This window comes from Tiliqua scincoides, chromosome 6 (genome assembly GCF_035046505.1).
Source record: "Tiliqua scincoides isolate rTilSci1 chromosome 6, rTilSci1.hap2, whole genome shotgun sequence".
Classification (NCBI taxonomy): Eukaryota; Metazoa; Chordata; class Lepidosauria; order Squamata; family Scincidae; genus Tiliqua; species Tiliqua scincoides.
Window position 1 is genome coordinate 72,773,270 of NC_089826.1, and position 19,814 is coordinate 72,793,083.

Consider the following 19,814-nt stretch of genomic DNA (forward strand, 5'->3'; position numbering starts at 1 on the left):
GCTTTAGCAGGCGTTGGCCATTTTCGTTCATCTTCCCAGTGCCGAACTGGCCTAAGCAAGTGGGCCACGAACTGTGATCAGCACCAACTCTAGCACTGAAATCGCCGAGGATGAACAATGGCTTTTTTTCAGGGATTTTCTTGTTAGTGGTGGCCAGGTCATCATAGAATTTGTCTTTAGCTTCTGCTGAAGATGACAGAGTCGGTGCATATGCACTGATAAGAGTGACAAGTCCTGCTGATGAGTGGAGCTGCAGGGACAAAATTCACTTCCTGCAGAAGGTGGGATGATGGATTCCACCAGGGTATTTCTGACTGCAAAGCCAACACCATGTTCCCTGGTTTCGTTTAGTGGTTTTCCCTGCCAGAAAAATGAGAAATTTCAATCCTGAATCCTGAATCTGGCAGCCTCGTCTCTTGAAGGATGATGCTAAGGATGATGTCCATCTGCAGGCTGCTCAGCTCCATGTCGATGACAGCTGTTTTGCGGGCGTTGTCTATTTCTTTCAGGTTGTCAGAGAAGCCAGGTATCATTGTCCTAACATTCCAGGTGCCCAGCTTTAGGGCAGGAGTTTTCTGTTGCCTGGTGCAGAGTTGTCAGTCCGCTTGTCGGTTTTCACCCTAAATCCCACGCATCCCATGAGGTTAATGGACCGTGGCGAGGCAGCACCTTACTGGCTGCATACTGCCCAGCTTAAGGTGGGAGGTAGCTGCCCAATGAGATGCAGTGATCACTCCCTCCATCAGAAGCAGCCCCAGCGTCACGTTCTATGCCAATCGAGCAAAGACTTATAACCGGTAAACTGCTGCTTCCCGTTTTGTGCTGATGTCGTATGGCGAAGTTGGAGTGTCCTCTCTGGTGCGCGAAACCTGGGTGAAGAAGGTGTGGAGGATAGGCTGTTACCCATGCAGCAAATCCCCCCCTCCACGTCACTGAAATGGGCCAATGGAAAGGCAGAAGCCAATACAGTTGGTTCCAGCGGCGTCGCAGGAGTTGCCGGAGCCTGACTGTGTTCAGCCGTGAACTACCTCAGGGACTCCAGCTCCAGATTTTGGCTCGAGGATGACTCCTGAAGCCTTTTCCATAACTGGATGTAGCCACAAGGCAGTGGAGGTTTGAGGGCAAAGTTTCCTTCACTTCGATGAGCTGCCTTCCCAGGCTGACAAGCCTCATCTACCTGGTGGCTGTTTAGTCGCCTCTTACGACTAGTACAGCAAAACTGGGGTTGTGGAGGGAGAGGATTGCAGAATTATGGTAGATAGAGTAGAGATTGTGGGACATGGAGGAGGGAGGTGAGGGCCGTGGGACACGGAGGGGTGAGGGAGCGAGCCGGACTGCGCCGTACAGAGAAAGTAGAGGGAGGAGAGGACTGCGGGACATGGAGGCCTTATTAATAACAGGCCTAAAGTGGGAAAACAATTGAAGAATTATTAGAAGCCATCAGTAGAAATTTAGAAATCCAGAGCTATTGTGGTCAAAATCCTTTTATGGGGAAAATCATGGTCTGAAACCAAAAACAGAATCAATTTGAATGTTTTTAAATCACTGAATTTGGTGTTCAGTGACATGATGGAAGTGGGTGGAATAAAGTTAAGAATAGTCTTGATCAAAGAGGCACCAAATGTTTAGGGGATATATCAAAGAAACCATTTTTTTTCCTGCTGATGTATAGTCCTTATTTCAGCACAGCATACCGTCTTAAACAAGATGAAGCTGGTTATTTCAATTTGATAAACAGAAGCCTGTCACAGTTGGCAAGAAATGCGTCCCAATGTTTTATGTGTGTCTTTATCTTAGGATTGGATGGCCGTTCTTAAATTTGAGTATTGATAACATTTTTGAACCTACAGGATTGTTGCCATCTGAGAACAGCAATAGGGCTGTTCTTTTCCATATGATCATAAGTACAGGGGATATTAAGAACCATTTAGCACCAAAAATGGCCAACATATTAAAAGAAGTTGGAAAAAGGAATATATTACCAACTTCCTTTCACTGAGTTTAAATGCTTAGCTTTGGCTGAATCATGGTCATACTCTGGATTCTGGGGGAGCCCAAGGTCATTCTGTTTTTGAGCGAAAGATCCCATCTCTTAAGTCAGCGTTTCTCAAACTGTGTGCCTTGAACCACAAGGTGGGTCGTGTAGCAACTTGCTCAGCTGCCTTTGAAGATGCTGAGCTGAAGATACAGGGTACATAACTGCTGGGGAGGGTGGGCTCCTGATGGGAGAGAGGCATGGTGCTTTGCCCTAAATAGGAAGAAAGATGGGACACTGGAAAGGGGGGAGGGCTGAGTGGTTGGAGAAGGATCCAAGTCTGCCTTTGACTTCCGAGCTGGAATGTTTGAATTACAAACTATGCAAAATAACAGCACCAGCACACTGTATAGTGGAACCTTTTGGTTGATCATGGGGTAGGTTTGAAACCTAAATTGATGGTGTCACTTCCAGCCATGGTATCACTTCCACATTTATGTCATCTCTTCTGGTGGGTCCTGAGAGATTGTCATTCTCAAAAGTGGGTCCCAGTGCTAAAAGGTTTGAGAATCATTGTCTTATTTATCAGCACAACACGGAGCTTGTAAAAATATCTTGTGTGAGTGTAGACACTGATGGATTTTAGGGGGCCCTTAGCTATACCATGCCTTTTCCTTAGTTTCAGTAAATGCCTTCTGAATTGGTCACAACAGACCCCCTGATTTCTGCATTATTTCTTCATTTATTAATTACACCTTAAAATGGGGATCTAAAAAGGAAATAAGGAAAATAAATCAGATGTGATTTCACTGTCAATTTGTTACAAGGAGAGCTAGCATAGTTTCAGAAGCACTTAGTTGCTATTCACTTCTGAAAGAAAACTGTGTTCTGCTCTCTGTGGGTGTGGGTGAATTTCAGATAGACACCTTAGCACAGAGGTATGCCAAGTGCAACCTTACATGTATTAATATTACATTTGTAGACAATTTTTAGTAAAATCTTTTTATCCATAGATCCACTTAAAGGTGATTGAGATAAGTTTACAGCAAGAGATAAAAATGCAATTCAACATACCATGTAAAAGAGTTTAGAACAACACGTTTAAAAAAGCATCAGAATTAAACCTCATGTAAAAGGCAAATGAACCAAGCATGCCTCTAAGCTGGTCTCTATGAATCAAGTCTTACGGGCCTCTTTGGAGAAGCTTTTCCACAGTCCAGGTGCCCTCACTGAAAAAGGCCTATTTCTGTTGTTAAAAAATCCCTCCTGAGTTGACTCTTTGACTAGCATTTCTTCTACTGATCTTAGTTTGTGAGGGAGGCACTTCTTAAATTATCCCAGGGGTAAGTCTTATGAGACTTCAAAAGTCAACACTAGCACCTTGAGTTTTGCTTGGAAGTGATCTGGCCAAGAGTGCATTATCCATTGGAGTATCTTCATTAATTTGTATTTATATACTGAATACAGAGCCATAACTAGGGCAGAGCCTAAGGTGCACCTGTTCAGGGTGCTATGTGGGTGGGGGGCGCATGTGACTGCCTCTCAGGCTCTGCCCTAGTTATGGAGGAGTGCTGGTGGCTTCTCTCCCCCATTCCTATTCCTGTGGAGGCTCCCCTTGAAGTAGAAGGAATGGGGGCACGAAGCTGCTGCAGTGGAGAACCTGGAAGTGAGGTCACATGACAGCCAATGACAGCCAATTTTTAATTGTGTTTTAGGCAGTCAGGTGTGACAGTTAACTGTGGTTGAAGAAAATAAATTGTGGTTGATCTTAATGTCTACACATGGCCATAACATTCAAGAGAAACTAGAACAGTCAATAATAAATGGTCGGATGATGATAAATGGATGATGGCTGGATCCCAAAGAATCTCCTCTATGGAGAACTTGTGCAAGGAAAGCGCCCTACTGGTAGACCACAGCTGCGATACAAGGACATCTGCAAGAGGGTTCTGAAGGCCTTAGGAGTGGACCTCAACAAGTGGGAAACCCTGGCCTCTAAGCGGCCCGCTTGGAGGCAGGCTGTGCAGCATGGCCTTTCCCAGTTTGAAGAGACACTTGGCCAACAGTCTGAGGCTAAGAGGCAAAGAAGGAAGGCCCATAGCCAGGGAGACAGACCAGGGACAGACTGCACTTGCTCCCAGTGTGGAAGGGATTGTCACTCCCGAATTGGCCTTTTCAGCCACACTAGACGCTGTTCCAGAACCACCTTTCAGAGCGCGATACCATAGTCTTTCGAGACTGAAGGTTGCCAACATTAGAACAGTCAAATTATTATTTTGTGTTATGTTTCTGCAGATTAATGTTAAGACTAAGTAGAAATCAGTTCTTCTGTGTTTATTATTTTAAAAAAAGCACCTTACTATGAATGAATCAAATGCTCTTTTTATCATCTTGACAGAGAAGAATACAAAAGGCAGCGTAAAAGCCAGCTATCTGAGATACAAAGAAGAGCCATCAAAATTACTGTCGGGAAATAAGTTTCAAGAGCGTTATTTTGTTTTGCGAGAAGGAAATCTTCTTCTTTACAAGGATATGAAGGTATAACTGCCTATTTGGTGCCCTGTTTAAATCATGAGCAATTATGCTTAAGCTTCCTCTTTTCCACAGGGTTTGACAAGTGACACTGGGTGTTTTTTGTTCTGTTTTGCCTTTATGCTTTGAAAGTGGGAAAACAACTTGGTTTATGGCAGCTGAATAAGTAAAGTGAAAATTTCAAAGCAAGTTTATCCTGCTTTGTGCACCAATGTACTGCTAATGCAACATTTAATTCAAACACTTGACTAGTGAATATAAAGTGTATTATCAATACTTTTAATAGGGACCTCACTTATTTGCTGAATAGAGTTTGTTTCTATTCAGGCTACACAAAATTATTACTTTATTCTTTGCTGCTCTTAGCACCATCTACAAGCCTAAACAAACTCGAGTATGAGACTGGAGAGGACCTCGTCTGTGAAAATTGCACTGCTAAATCCAGTCAGAAAGAAATGCTATAATTGGGGACAAGGAAAGGGGGAAAGTGTTCCACATCAAGAAGATATAGTTGCATACAGGATAGCTACAAAACTAAGGAACAAAGACCTTTCTGCAGAGTTTTCAAGATACAATTGTCAAATGGCTTTAGGAGAATTGGAAAGTGTCCCAGGAGCCATTTAGGTCAATAGTTATCCATCATAGCATTTTGATCAAAGGTAGATGAACACAATTGAGTGCAGTCAATGGACTGAGGGCCCGGTTAGGCTGGTGCAAGTCCCTTGTGCTTGCACAGGGGTATTGCAAATGTGCTGTAAGGCATGTCTGTGATGTGTGCCGGCATCTGTGGCACCAGCGGAAGGTATGTTTGCACTGATGGTGGGCCACCAACATGGGGGTCTGGAGAGGGCAGGCGGAATGGGGGCGTTCTGGGGTGGGGGAGGGTGGGCAGGCCAGTGGGTCCAGGAGGGGGTTGGTGCCAGGATTCAGCACTTAGGCCAGATCCTAACTTCCCCCCCCCCCCCGCAACCCAGCCTTACACTTGTCTGCTTGGATCTGCTTGGATCTCTTTTCAGCCTAGAAAAGAGACGCTTGAGGGGGGACATGATTGAGACATACAAAATTATGCAGGGGATGGACAGAGTGGATAGGGAGATGCTCTTTACACTCTCACATAATACCAGAACCAGGGGACATCCACTAAAATTGAGTGTTGGGCGGGTTAGGACAGACAAAAGAAAATATTTCTTTACTCAGCGCGTGGTCGGTCTGTGGAATTCCTTGCCACAGGATGTGGTGCTGGCGTCTAGCCTAGACGCCTTTAAAAGGGGATTGGACAAGTTTCTGGAGGAAAAATCCATTATGGGGTACAAGCCATGATGTGTATGCGCAACCTCCTGATTTTAGAAATGGGTTATGTCAGAATGCCAGATGCAGGGGAAGGCACCAGGATGAGGTCTCTTGTTATCTGGTGTACTTCCTGGGGCATTTGGTGGGCCGCTGTGAGATACAGGAAGCTGGACTAGATGGGCCTATGGCCTGATCCAGTGGGGCTGTTCTTATGTTCTTATGATCTGCACTTCCGATTTCGGTGATGCAGATCCAAGCAACTTCATTGGGGCAGCTGCCGCAAGACAAGGAGTAAGAGGAAGTGACTCCCTTTACTCTGAGTTGTACTGTAGCTAGTGCCAGCCTAGTGACTAGTGTAGCTAGTCAGTCTGCCTATTCCTGCGTATGTTTGGTTTAGGCTGTTCTATGGTAGTTAATGAAACATTTTAGATAAGTAAGCATAAGTGCAAGCCATCTGCTGGTTTGTACATCATATTTATATGAATATTGAACTATTGTTAGTAGTGCAAGGTGTTTAAGGCTGGAATCATACACACTCCAGTGTAAGCCTCAGTAAGTACAGTGGGAATTCTTTTTGATAATCATGTATAGGATACATACTGCATTTATCTCTGTGGTATAGTATTGGCAACCTTCAGTCTCGAAAGACTATGGTATCACACTCTGAAAGGTGGTTCTGGCACAGCGTCTAGTGTGGCTGAAAAGGCCAATCCGGGAGTGACAATCCCTTCCACACCGGGAGCAAGTGCAGTCTGTCCCTGGTCTGTCTCCCTGGCTATGGGCCTTCCTTCTTTGCCTCTTAGCCTCAGACTGTTGGCCAAGTGTCTCTTCAAACTGGGAAAGGCCATGCTGCATAGCCTGCCTCCAAGCGGGCCGCTCAGAGGCCAGGGTTTCCCACTTGTTGAGGTCCATCCCTAAGGCCTTCAGATCCCTCTTGCAGATGTCCTTGTATCGCAGCTGTGGTCTACCTGTAGGGCGCTTTCCTTGCACGAGTTCTCCATAGAGGAGATCCTTTGGGATCCGGCCATCATCCATTCTCACGACATGACCAAGCCAACGCAGGCGTCTCTGTTTCAGCAGTGAATACATGCTAGGGATTCCAGCACGTTCCAGGACTGTGTTGTTTGGAACTTTGTCCTGCCAGGTGATGCCGAGGATGCGTCGGAGGCAGCGCATGTGGAAAGCGCTCAGTTTCCTCTCCTGTTGTGAGCGAAGAGTCCACGACTCTTCTGTGGTATATACTCTGTGGACTATACTCTGTGGTCTATACTCTGTGGACTATACTCTGTGGTATAGGCTAGCATGATTCTCTGGCGTGAAAATGGAGGAATATTTTGAAGAATGAAATGAGTGATCCAGAGGCCTCTGAACCACAGGCTGAATCTGGCATTCATGAAAAGCTATCTGGGTGCTGCAATTCCTATTCTACACCATAGCCGCCTTCTCGCCTGTTCTCCAAAGTGTCTCACATCGGGCAGCCACTTTCAATGCATGTAGCCCCAGATGCCTGTGCCCCAGTTTCAACTTACAACTGCTCAGTGCAAGGCTGTTTGACATCAGGTGAGAAAAAGGCAGCTGCGGGGCAGAACAGAAAGCGCTGCACCTGGGCAGTTTTTTGTAAACATAGAGGACCGTAGGATGGAGACCGCTGGTCTAGTGTCATGTTCTTCTATCCACTGTCACTGAGGTGCTGGAGTAGAATTATGAGCTTGGATTGGACCGAACATAACAAGAACATAAGAACAGCCTCACTGGATCAGGCCATAGGCCCATCTAGTCCAGCTTCCTGGATCTCACAGCGGCCCACCAAATGCCCCAGGGAGCACACCAGATAACAAGAGACCTCATCCTGGTGCCCTCCCTTGCATCTGGCATTCTGACATTTCCCATTTCTAAAATCAGGAGGTTGCACATACATCAGGAAGTTGCACATACAATCAGGAGGTTGTACATACATACCGAAGGGCATCAGATAGGAGGAACCGCTGTGTTGAGGGATAGACTCCCATGTTTTGATACATGGCTTGACCAATTCAAAAGAATCCTATTTCCTGCCAGTCACCTTTCAAGTTTTGTGCTGGTCCTAGATTTTTGAGGCCTCTCAGGCAAAGCCCGGGGCTTGGACTTCCATTGGTGCTCATGTGTGTGCATTACCACTATTAACCTTTGGGTACTCCTCAGTTTATACAATATTAACCTTTGGGTGTCCCTCCGCTGGCCTTGCATATTCTGTGATTGAGAATGACACTAGACCAGTAGCCTCCAAACCCTGCCCCGCGGGCCAGATCTGGTGTTACAAAATTACCTATCTGAGTGTGGTGGTGTTGGAGGCTTTCTGTCAGAGGCTGCATAAAAGTCTCCCTTTTATGCAGCCATTCTTTCCAGAAACTTGCACGAGGCAGCTTCTTCCACCCAGAAATCAGGGCGCAGAGGCAGCCTAGCTGGCATGAGTTTCTGAGAAGATCGACTGCAAAAAGGGAAGGCAGTGTCATAGAATGGAAGCCTTCAGCCAGTGCTGCATCTGGGTGGATAATCCTGCGATGCAGCAGTTTGCGGTTTAGAGACTGCTGCTCTAGACTAGGGGTCTCCAAACCCTGGCCCAGGGGCCAGATGCAGCCTGCAGCGAGCCTCAATCCGGCCCGTGTCCAGCCTCTTGTCTGCTGAAATCCCCTGGCCCACTTGGCCAGACATGACTGGAAATGTGCTCTGGTTGCATCTGGAGGGTGTTCTAAGGGCCAGAGAAGTTGAATGAATGAGCCCATTCATTTGTTTATTCACTCATCTAAGTTCCATCTCTAATCTATTTATATAAAAGTTACATTTAAATTTTTTTTTCAGCCCTCAAAACCGTGCCAGACATTTGATGTGGCCCTCTAGCGAAAAAGTTTGGAGACCCCTGCTCTAGACTATGAACCAGTACCCTCAAGGGCACCCAATTACATGGGACACTTATATAAATCTGTTTAATATTTTTTCAGAAAAAAGAAATTAATGAGCATCTTTTCGAATGAACAGAAAGAAGGATCAAAAACACCTTTTGATCAAGAAGGATCTTGACCTTTTGAAAGAAGGATCAAAAACACACACAAAAAATATGTAGAAGCAGACATAGGCAGAATAGTTGCAAGGGTTGGTGTTATGAAGGTATCTTTTATTAAGAAAAATTATGATATTCCTTTATAAACCTGCCAACAAAGCTGTATTTTGCAGCAATCCAAAGCAAACTAAAATGCAACTTTTCACTAAAATATCTTAAGTATGTGCTTTTCATAAAAAGCTGCAAAAAGAAAGTGAATTTTCCATTTACATATTTTCAAAGAAAAAAATCAGCCTTTAAAAACTCTGTATAGAATGCCAACATGTACTTGGCTGCAATTTGTTTGTCAAAGAACCTTAAACTGTGTCCCTTAATTGGCATGACCTCTGGGTGTCAAAAATGGCATCTAATTATTTAGTACTAAAATCTAAAACTGGCATAGTTGTGAGTATAAATTGGCACCTTTAAAAATTATATATAACTGTACTCATGATTGAAGTCCTAATTAGCACGTTGGCAAGTGTTTATTGCTGGGTTACTTTAATAAGTTGCCTTAAACTTTTCATTTCTTACCATTAAACTGTTCATCAGTTATTGCCTAAGAGTTCACCTTTTATGGTGCTCTATGCATGTGCAAAAGAAAAACTCTGGATATGCATTCTACTAGTGGTAAAAGAATAAAAGAAATGTTATTTAAAACAGAAATTTTCCCCTGAAGACTCTTGATTCTCATATTCTTTTTAAGGGCAACTTTGTGTTACAAATGTGACCTGTGTCAATTTCACTTCCTCCTTTGCAACATCCTATGGTCCTATGGTCTGATGTCATTACATTTATTGCACATTTCCATGCCTTAATTCTACACCACTGGAATGTGGAGTATCACTGATTTTGGTGATAAGATGACAGACGAACTAGACCAGAGGTGTCCTAGACCCACAGGTCAGCTGCAGCCCCCAGAAGCAATTTATCTGGCCCTTGTTATAATTTGGCTCTCCTAGCTTTATAATTGGGCTCTCTCATATATTGAAAATATGAACATGATTTGCGCATTTTCTCTTCTGTCAGTTGCAGCTTATGAGTTTCTATGTGAGAACAAAGTGCTTATTTCTGGCCATCATCTGCTTAATGATGTCACTTCTGGCTAACTCCAGCCCTCTGTATGAAATGAATTTGACATTCCTGAGCTAGGTGTTATGGAGGGAGAAAAGTTACAACCTTGAGCCTGCCTGCCTGCCTGCCTGTCTAGGGGTGGCAGACTAGTATAATGTGGTTCTGCCCTAAGAAGTTTATGGATACTAGTTGAAAACTGTTTATGTACATTTTATACTTCCCAGCCCTGAAGACTGGGTGTGTTACATAATTTGTAGTCCCTTACATATCATTAAATTGAGAAGCTGCTAAAGTTGCCATTCACCATAATTCATTTTCTCTTGTCTTCCCCCGCCATAAGTGCACACCCTCTCATTTCCAGTCACTTTCCGTCTAGGTTTGTGTCTCTTCCCCTTTTTATGTTCATTGTTTCCCCTTGTAATTAATTGCCTGTTTCAAACATGTCGATTGCAAGTCATCTAAATCAACTGATGTCAGTGTAGATATTACATTTATTTCATTAGGCACAGTATTATGTTAATTGCCTCAAAATTGTTGTGCTGTGAAGTTATCATTTTAAAACTTGTTCACTTGGGCATACCAAGATTAATAAGTACGTTTCTTTTCCATGAATGGGTGCTTTTGCTGCAGCAACAAAATTGGGTTAGGACTAGTTTTGAAACATTGTAAGGCAAATTAGCCACAATCTACCAAGGGATATGAGAATTCTTAAGTGAGCTACTTTGGCTTACAGGTGTGAGGTACTGCACATAAGCCATCCTGAACTTCAGTATCTTGAGTGCTAAGCCACCAGGTACGATGAAGTTAGGGCATGCGGCTTAAGAGGAAGTAAGGGGTTTCACTTTCCTTGTGATCTACAGTTCTAGCTTGCCAGTGAGTACAATCCATGTTCAAAGAGAAAACTCCGTCTTGGTTTATATTTCAAATTTTTGCTTGCTAAATATCCTTAGAAACAGGTCCGCAGTGGTGTACTTAATACCACTGGTACTTGGAGAAGACAGCTCTCACCACCCTACCCTTGGGGCAGATCTCCCCCCCCCCCGACCCTGCCCTTAGTATACTACTGCAGGTTGATACAGGCACAACCTTCTCTTTTGGTATTTCATCACCATTTTAGAGTCTGCCTTAGAGAAAATATTGGCTTTGAACTTATTCTATCAAAAGTTATAGCCCAAAAAGTCCATCATTGCCCAGCTGGGCGGGGCAATGCTGCATCACCATGCCCACCTCCTGGGGACCCATTGCATAGGAGGAGATCCATAATGAGGGGGTGACACTCTGGCCTCCTGTACAAGGTGACGTAAACTCTAGTGATGCTACTGGCAGACCTAGATGCTTCTCTACAGCATTTCTGCTTTGTGCATTTCTAATCTATTAATTTAGTAATTTCTGAATTTCAGAGTAGCAAACCTGAGAAAGTGCTGCCTGTTGAATCGCTGAAACTTTATCTTGGAGTGAAGAAGAAATTGAAGCCACCAACACAGTAAGGAAGAGGGGAAAGAAGAGAACGCATGAGAATTGGTTTGCTTTGCAGCCAATAGTGTTGACTTTTTTTTTTTGATGAGATAGGAACATAAAATGCTTAACAGCCTAAGAAAATGAGGAAGCCAATCTGTGTCCATCCTTTGTTCAGTTCTAAATTGCATCCCCATAATATTAGTTGTTCTCTTGCCAAAGAGAGAGCCCTTTGTTCTGTTTTAATGCTTCTGTGTTAAAAAATTACTGTATTGACTGGTGGTTTCTAATCTTAGTGTACCATCTCTTGGGAGGCTGTATTGGTTATTTGCTCAAATTGTCTCATAACATCTGACCTAAATTCTTGTGATTGGTATATATTCAATATAAAAAGCAATAAAATGCACCAGTCTGGTCACTTTGGGTATCTCTCTGATCCGGAGTGGAAAATTTTCCTTCTCAGTCAAAATACTTTGACTTGGTCCAGATGTATCATTGTCTAGTCGTGGGCAGTCTTCTCTCTGGTGTTTGTCCTTCCTCTTCAGACTTATAGTTTACTGTGGTTATTGTTGCAATCAAAACCAGTGTCTTTTTTTTCTAAACATAGTTAGCACCATTCCACAGTGGGAAACCATGTTTTAAAACAGTTTTGCTTATTTTGTTTTTTATAAAGCATTATACAGTAGGGACTCCTTATCTATAGGCTTGGCATTAGCAGATTTGAGCATCTGTGAATGCATGCTGCTGGAGGGCCTCAGAGGACCTCTGAGGTGCAAGCAGGCTCCTGGTCACATCTGGAGGCATTCTGAGTCATCCCATGCCTCAGTGTAAAAAATGAAGTAATGATTCGTCTCTTAGTTCACAGTGATGAAGTCCTTAGCATTCTGTTCCTTGTATTTTACTTTACAGAAAATCAGTGTTTTAACTTGACTCTATTTTTTTGCAGTTGGGGTCTAACACTATATGCAGCAAAGTACCACTGGTAAGTGATTGTCACCCACATGTACATCCATAAGAATACAATGTTTAGTGCATCTTGAATTCCTTTTGTGTAGAAAAGTAGGATACAAGCAAATTAGCTAAACATGTATGTATTCGATAACGCTTGCTTCTTCACATGGGATCCCCGCAAGTCACATGGAACCCCTTCAAGATGCTGGTCAGGTTTTTATACCAACAAGTTGGTGCAATAAGTTGCACTGGGAGAGAATTAACATTATGACTGAATAAATATTTCTCCTGGCTTCCAGAACATCACTTGATCACCCTGCAAAAAAGTACACGGCAGCTTCCTATTCAGGTTGGACCTTGGTATCCATGGGGGAGCGTTTCCTGAACTCCCCGAGGATACCGAACCTGCAGAACCTGAGATTCATGGGTGGGTCCACAGAGGACCACCAGATATGAAAGTAAGTGTCTTCCGGTCATTTCCGAAGGTGATCGGAGGCAAACCGAAAGTGCCTCTCCAAAGCCTTATGAGGCACGGGGAGGCTACACATGACCTCCCCCACCTCAGAACACCTCCGGATGTGACCAGAAGGCACCTCTGGTTGTGTCTGGAGATCATCTGTGGGTCCTCCAGACATGGATTTGAAATAAGGTCAAATCTGTGGGTTCTCGCAGATAAGGAGGACCTGAAATAATTGCAATACGTAGAGATAATGAAACTGATTTCTTGGTTCTAACAGAACGAAAACCTGCCTATCTTCAAACCATGCTAAGTAATATATATCCAGATGAAATCCATATCAACTTCTGTACACTTTACTTATGTCATTTTTTCTTGATGAGTGATTTTCAATTAAAAAACACACAGTTTTGATACTAGTGAACCAACTGCAAACTGATTGTCATTGCATGTGTACTTTCTTATGTACCTGAACTGAACTCAGTTTTAATGTATATACCTCTATAGGCACTTATGTTGCGATGGACAGGATTCTCAGCTGGAATGGCTGATCAGCATTTTCATTGCACAGGTAGTATTCGCGTTTCTTATAATACTTTATTTCCATGAACCCAGAGCATAAATTTGCATTTTAATATATGTGTAATGCATGTGTGTGTTTAGACATCCACACTCTCATTAAAACAAAAATCTACCTATTCAATATAAATGACAATCAGTACATAGAAATACCTTCCCAATTAAAATCTTACAATATAACCAATCACTTTCAACTGTTTTAATTCACCGTATCCATGCCTCTGCTTTATGTATAATGTACCTCTTATGTGAGACTCCTTTGTTAAAAGCAAGCCCCTATTATTTTATATGTTTGGTACTTTTCCTTGAACTGAGGCTTAGATGTTTAACCAGAATTTGGCACTGCAGCGAAACTCGAGTCGAGTCCCAAGTCTCCGCTCCCCTCGACTCATGCCCAAGTCCTAGCAGGCGCCCTTTGCTGCCTCGCCTCCTAAAATTCCTATCATTTTGACTCGAGTCATTGGGGTCAGCCATGCCAGGATCAGGCATACCAGGGCATGGTCGAAAAGGGACTGGGAGGTGTCTGAACTTGGCAAGATGGGAGGGGACAGAACGGATAGCAGGATGGGACAGAAACCGGAGAATTGTTGTGTGGCAGCAGCTGGGAGGCTTACATTTAGAGTATGACCCAATTGCAGGTCTACTCAGACATAATCCCATTGCCTGCCACTCAATGAGGCAGCTTCTTCCTCCCAGATAACAGTGATTGGAACCATGAGGAACTACTTCCTGGCTTCCCCAGCCTCCTCCTTGGGCTTCTCCATCCAATCCTAAGGCAAGAACCTACTTGGGCTCCTCTTCCTGCCCTCCCTCATTCAGACTCCCACACCCAGTCACAGACAGACGCCAGAGTGCCTTGCGAAATTTTCCTGTAAGCCATTTGGGGACATGACATAGTGTGACATGGTCAATGATGAGAGCCAGGGTGGTGTAGTGGTTTGGGAGGTGGACTTAGACCTGGATGATCCAGGTTCAAATCCCCCCTCAGCCACAAAGCTTCCTGGGTGATCTTGGGCCAGTCACTTTCTCTCAGCCTCACCTACCTCACAGGGTTGTTGTGAGGACAAGAAAGAGGGGAGGAGCAGCTGTGTAAACCGCCCTGAGCTCTTTGGAGGAAGGGCAGTATAAAAATGTGGAAAATAAATAAATAAATGATGTGGATTATGGGCCAGAGCAATCCTGAACCAGCTTCTGGTTTGTGTCTCATAATGCCTTGCAGCTTTCTGGTTGTGGTCCCTCAGCCTATTGCAAACACTGAAGTGGGCCACAAAGGTACCACTGGGGAACTGCCTGGGAACCACTGCTCTAGACAATTTCTTTACATTTTCAATTTTGGGTTTTATAAATTGTGCTTTACAGCATGCAGGCAACATAACTGAAACAGAACAATTGGCTTGCAGTCTTAAAGAGTTCTAGAAGTTCTAACATATTACTGTTTTCACCCCTGCAATTAAGAACTGTGTTTATGGTTTCATCTTAGCTTATAGATCTGTCATTTTAATACTGCAAATTATACCATTTGCAGTTTGTATAATGTAATGTCTGTAATATGCAAGAGAAATTGTCTTCCACAGCACAGTAATCTCAGACCCCCAGATGGAATGACAAGAAAGCAATCGATAACAAAGAATCCAAAAATTGGGGGCTTGCCTTTAATACCCATCCAGCCTGAGAGAAGTATTCCAAAAATTAAAGTTGGCACATCAGAGGTCAGTTGCTTCTTGTCTGTTGGTCATTGTTTGTGGTAGTGTTTGAATATTCCTGCAACAACTGAAACAGTAGCTATTTCGCTTCATGCACTTTCAAACCAATATGAGAATCAGAAATTCAAAACACTTAAAAAAAATAAAATGAATGGCATCCATAAACCTAAGATGACAAAAGAAAATATACACACTCTAAAACAATTCTGTATGCAATGGGTTCTCTTTATTAGCTTTTGGAATTTATGCTGTCATAAAAAAGTTGATATTTTCAGTTTGTGAAATATTTTGAAAGATTTGTTTAACTGCAAAAGTAACTCATAAATAATTGTGTTTATTTTTCGTCAAATTAATTTTTTTTAATTAAACAAAAGGCTTATCTATAGAAAAAAGGCACACGGTAGAATTGAATGAAAATCATTGCACTTCAAAGGCTTTAATAAATCTATCAAAGAACAATTTCACGTGTACTCTGTTCCATATCACTACTTATTCCCCAAAGGACAAGGCAGAAGTTGAAATATATATCCTAGAACTGTAGTGAATACTTCGTAGGAGTAAATTATGTTTCATCTGGAACTTAGCAGTCATATACTTCCATTATAATGTTGACTCTAAGAAGAAATTGGTTGGAACCATAGCAACCAAAGCCTACTCATATTCCAGGAGAATATGAAGATCTCTAGTGGGATTTGTATCTCCATCATATGTGTTATCCAAGATGAATTCTGAGGTCCCAGAAGGAGTACAGTTGTGTCTTTTGAGTATAGCTGTTTAATTCCGTTTCCAGGTGAGGAGGGGAAAGAGACAATTCATCGCTCTAACTTACCTATCCATTTGACTGGAAACGACTTGAAGCATATGGGGACACAACAGATGTTTTGTCGTTGCGGATATGATTCATTTTGTTGAGTTGTTGATTTGGGAATACAGAAGAAACTTTTCATACATGATGAATGATAATGATGACAATTACATGATCTTCTATTTACTTTTAAAATATTTTCATTCTTTTGCTCTCGTTTATCTATCTGCTGTTATTACGTACTTCTCACTATCTGTGGTTGCCTTGTACAACAGCTACCCCCGTATCCGTGGGTCCCATGTCCACAGTTTCACTTATCCACGGTTCTAAAATTCCCCTGTCCCTGTTAGCGTTCTCACTGTCACCTCTGTATAAGGTTTGCTGCTATTTCCGGTTTCAGGTATCTGCAATAGCAACAGGAACCTATCCCCCACGGGTATGGGGGAACTTTTCTTCTCTATGTAGCCCAAATCTTCCATTTTCCCAACCACACTGTTTGTTTCTTACTGCTTCCAACCCAAGGGGCTCTTTACCATATGAAGTCCTTCTGCCTCTTTCCAGTGCTGTGTTTAAACTTGATAATAATACAGGTTTTCATTTCTGGCATATTCAAATGTGCCTCTCCTATCCTCCTTCATATGTTCAGTCTCTTGGAAGCCTGAAAGAACAGGGCCTATGTTGTCTTTATTTTTATTTTTTTATGTAGACTATCTAGGTTTGAAGACACTGTGGAGTTTTAATATTGATGTTTTAGTTTGCATTGGAAGTGTGGAATGGGGGGATACACTGAGAATATTATGTAGAACTCACTCCAGCGTTGAAGTTAGTCATCCCTTGCTTTGCATAAGCAGTACAGTTAATAACTCTTGTGCATATAACAGCCCTAGACTAGAGGCTACATTTGCTTTCCAATTAATAAGTAGTAGATAATTGTTTAGGACTGTATATCTATACCAGTGTTTCGCAGACTATGGGTCAGGAGGACCCACAGTGAGTTGTGATCTGATTTCTGGTGGGTCCCTCAGAGCCGCCAATGAAAACATGGGTGAGGGAAAGATTTATTTATTTATTTATACAGGTATTTATATACCGCCTTTCTCTGGTTGTCAGATTTCTCCTCAGACTTTAATCCAAGGCAGTTTACATAGGTAGGCTGTTCTAAATCCCCGTAGGGATTTTTACAATTGAATAGTTCTAGTCTTTCATAGAACTCCGCGCTCCAGCTGGATTCCTTCCCGGTCTGGCCTCTCTCTGGCCCTTCGCCTCCCACGCTCCACTTGACGGCAACTCCTCTCTGCCACTGAGGGTCAGCTCATCAGTATATCAGCGTGTCTGTCATCAGTTCTCTGGTACTTCCAGTTGTTTCGAACTGGCAGCCTCAGATCTTCAGGCATACAAGGCGGCAGCTCTACCAACTGAGCCAGACCTCCTGCCTAAAGGATCAGGATCCTAAAGATCAGATAATTAATTGCCTCAAGCCCTGAGATGGTTCCAAAAGCAGATAGCTGCTAACTGCCCTGCAAAGAGCTGAGCTCCTGCAGTTTATAAGCTTGTGTAAATATAGGGAGGTAAATGTTTGAACTTCTTTCTTCTGGTGTGTTTTTTCCCAAGTCTGTCAGTGACAGGTAGTGGGGAAAGATAAAGGCTGGGTCACATTATGCTCCTCAAGCCTTGAAACTTTTCATTAGGGCTGCCCCATTATGAGAAGCGTGTCAAGTTTTTTGCACATAAGTAAATAAAATATTACTTGTAAACAAATATTATTTGTTTACAATACAATATTGTAATACAATATTATTTCTTTCTAGATTACCTTTTTAAAAAGAGTTGTAAATCTGGAGGGGAGCCCGATAAAGTGTCATTTTAAGAAGTGAGTCCTGATAGTAAAAAGTTTTAGAACCACTGATCTATACCCTTTCTCTTCCACTTTATTCAGAATTCAAAATTGGAATCTGAAAGTGTCACAACAGAAGACAAAAAAGGTTTAAAGCAAAAACTAGCACTGGTGGCGCAGTGCTTGGAACGCAAGGAGGAAAAAGCCTGGAACCGCGTGAAAAAGCATCGGAGCTTCATCTGTTTGGATGACACAGGGCAAGACGATGATGGCTTGCACCAAAGGCCCTTCAAGGAATCCAAGTCCCCAAAGAAAAGTGATGGCCAAACTCATCAGACTCATCTGGAATCTGATAATCAGCTTCCAGCAAACGTTATTCAAGAACTCAGTGCTGTCCTGCAGAGACACCGAGCTTTCCATGAAGAAACTTAGCAACAGTTCTTCAGACTTGTATGTCAAAGATGTGACTGTTCTGGGAAATGAAATATGTGTTTTCTCCATGTAAATTGTAGAGAGTGAAAAATATATTTATTTGTAAATGTTCATCTCAGAGAAAATTGGATGCTGTTTATCAGTCCGTGGACTTTCATAGACTTAAGTGCAATGATGATAGTTGCAATATCATTATGATTCACACAACCCAGTTCTTGCTTAGATGTGCTCCTGAAAAGTTATTATGAAATTTGTAAGCTATTGGAGGGGGGAATCATTTCGTTCTCCCAGACTCTTCAGGTTGGACCATCTGCCATTGTCTTAAAGTACAGAGAAGGGTGACATCAAAATAGAAGAGCCTTCTTACCTCTTCTCTTCTGAGGGGTGACTCTGCTCCTACCTTATTCCTGTTGTAAATTAACAGTATAGAAGGGAGGTTTTATAGTGTAATTGTGGAACTCCTTGCCACAGGAGGTGGTGATGGCACCTGGCCTAGATGCCTTTGAAAGAAGATTGGGCAGATTTATGGAGGAAAAGTTCATCACAGGTTACAAGTCATGATGACTGCAAGCAGCCTCCTGATTTTAGATGCAGGCTACTTCAGAATGCCAGGTGCAAAGGAATTACAACAGGATGCAGGTGTCTTGTGTGCTTCCATCTAGTGGGCTACTGTGATATACAAGAAGCTAGACTGGGCAGGCCTTTGACCTGATCCAGCAGGGCTGTTTTTATGGTAGAGCGCATGCTTTGTATACAGAAGGCCTCACATTTTGACTTTGGTATCTCCCAGTAGAAATGGGGAAAGATTCCTGTTTGAAACCCTGGAGAGCTACTGGCCAGCTTCAATAGATGATACTGATCATCTATTCTGGACCAATTCTGATTCAGTGCTAGATCACTTTGTGTATCTTTATGAAGACAGGACAATGGCAGAAGAGAAAGTACGGACAATTCTAACATTTGTCTTCCTCCCTGTTTCATGAGTTGTGGGTAGCAAATAATCATGATGTTAATCACTGTGCTGTGTAAAGAGGTTCTCTCTTCTCTAAAAAGCTGTGTAGCACATGCAAGGATGGTTGCTCGTGTCCAATTATGCATCACTTTGAGAAAGTAGTACCTCTTTGAAAAATAAACTGACAGCTGTTGTGCAGACTCTCCAATAAGCAATAATAGACTGCATTTCAACCAGAAAATCTCTTCAGCATGTGCCCACCTGCCTTTACTCACATCTCTGATTTCTTGTTGCTGTGAACAGCTGTACATTTTGCTTGAAATACATGATGGCTGCATGTACATGTGTTTTTTCCTGCAGAGAACTTCTGTAGTCCATCAAAGTCTTCCTTTCATTGTGAAAACCGGTTTTGGAGATATAGTATAGCCTCTTTAGTGAATGGTTCAAACAGCTTCCTCATGAGGAAGCTTACACCATGGCTTCCTTATGAGGAAGCTGCTTGAACCATTCACTAATAAGGCTATACTATATCTCCAAAACTAGACATGATAGGGCAAAACGGATGCCATTTTTGGAACCGGCACCCCAAATTCATATCAAACCACCATAAAGTTTGGGAAAAACTTTTCTGACCCTCAATTTTGTAGGCCTGTGTAATCAAACTTGCAAAAACACCAGTCTACACATCCAGTAGAGTAA

The 19,814-nt window shown here is 42.8% G+C and overlaps 1 protein-coding gene across 1 annotated transcript in view; it reads left to right on the forward strand.

The window, feature by feature from the left end:
- The window catches only part of ARAP2 (ArfGAP with RhoGAP domain, ankyrin repeat and PH domain 2), a 107,456-nt gene extending 87,902 nt beyond the window's left edge, over positions 1-19,554 (forward strand). The window contains exons 27-32 of the mRNA XM_066631746.1: positions 4,374-4,513; positions 11,348-11,430; positions 12,349-12,384; positions 13,318-13,381; positions 14,964-15,098; positions 17,834-19,554. Of these exons, the coding sequence (XP_066487843.1) occupies positions 4,374-4,513; positions 11,348-11,430; positions 12,349-12,384; positions 13,318-13,381; positions 14,964-15,098; positions 17,834-18,163 (788 nt within the window). The 3' untranslated portion in view covers positions 18,164-19,554. The remainder of the gene's footprint in view (positions 1-4,373; positions 4,514-11,347; positions 11,431-12,348; positions 12,385-13,317; positions 13,382-14,963; positions 15,099-17,833) is intronic.
- The last annotated feature ends 260 nt before the right edge of the window (positions 19,555-19,814 follow it).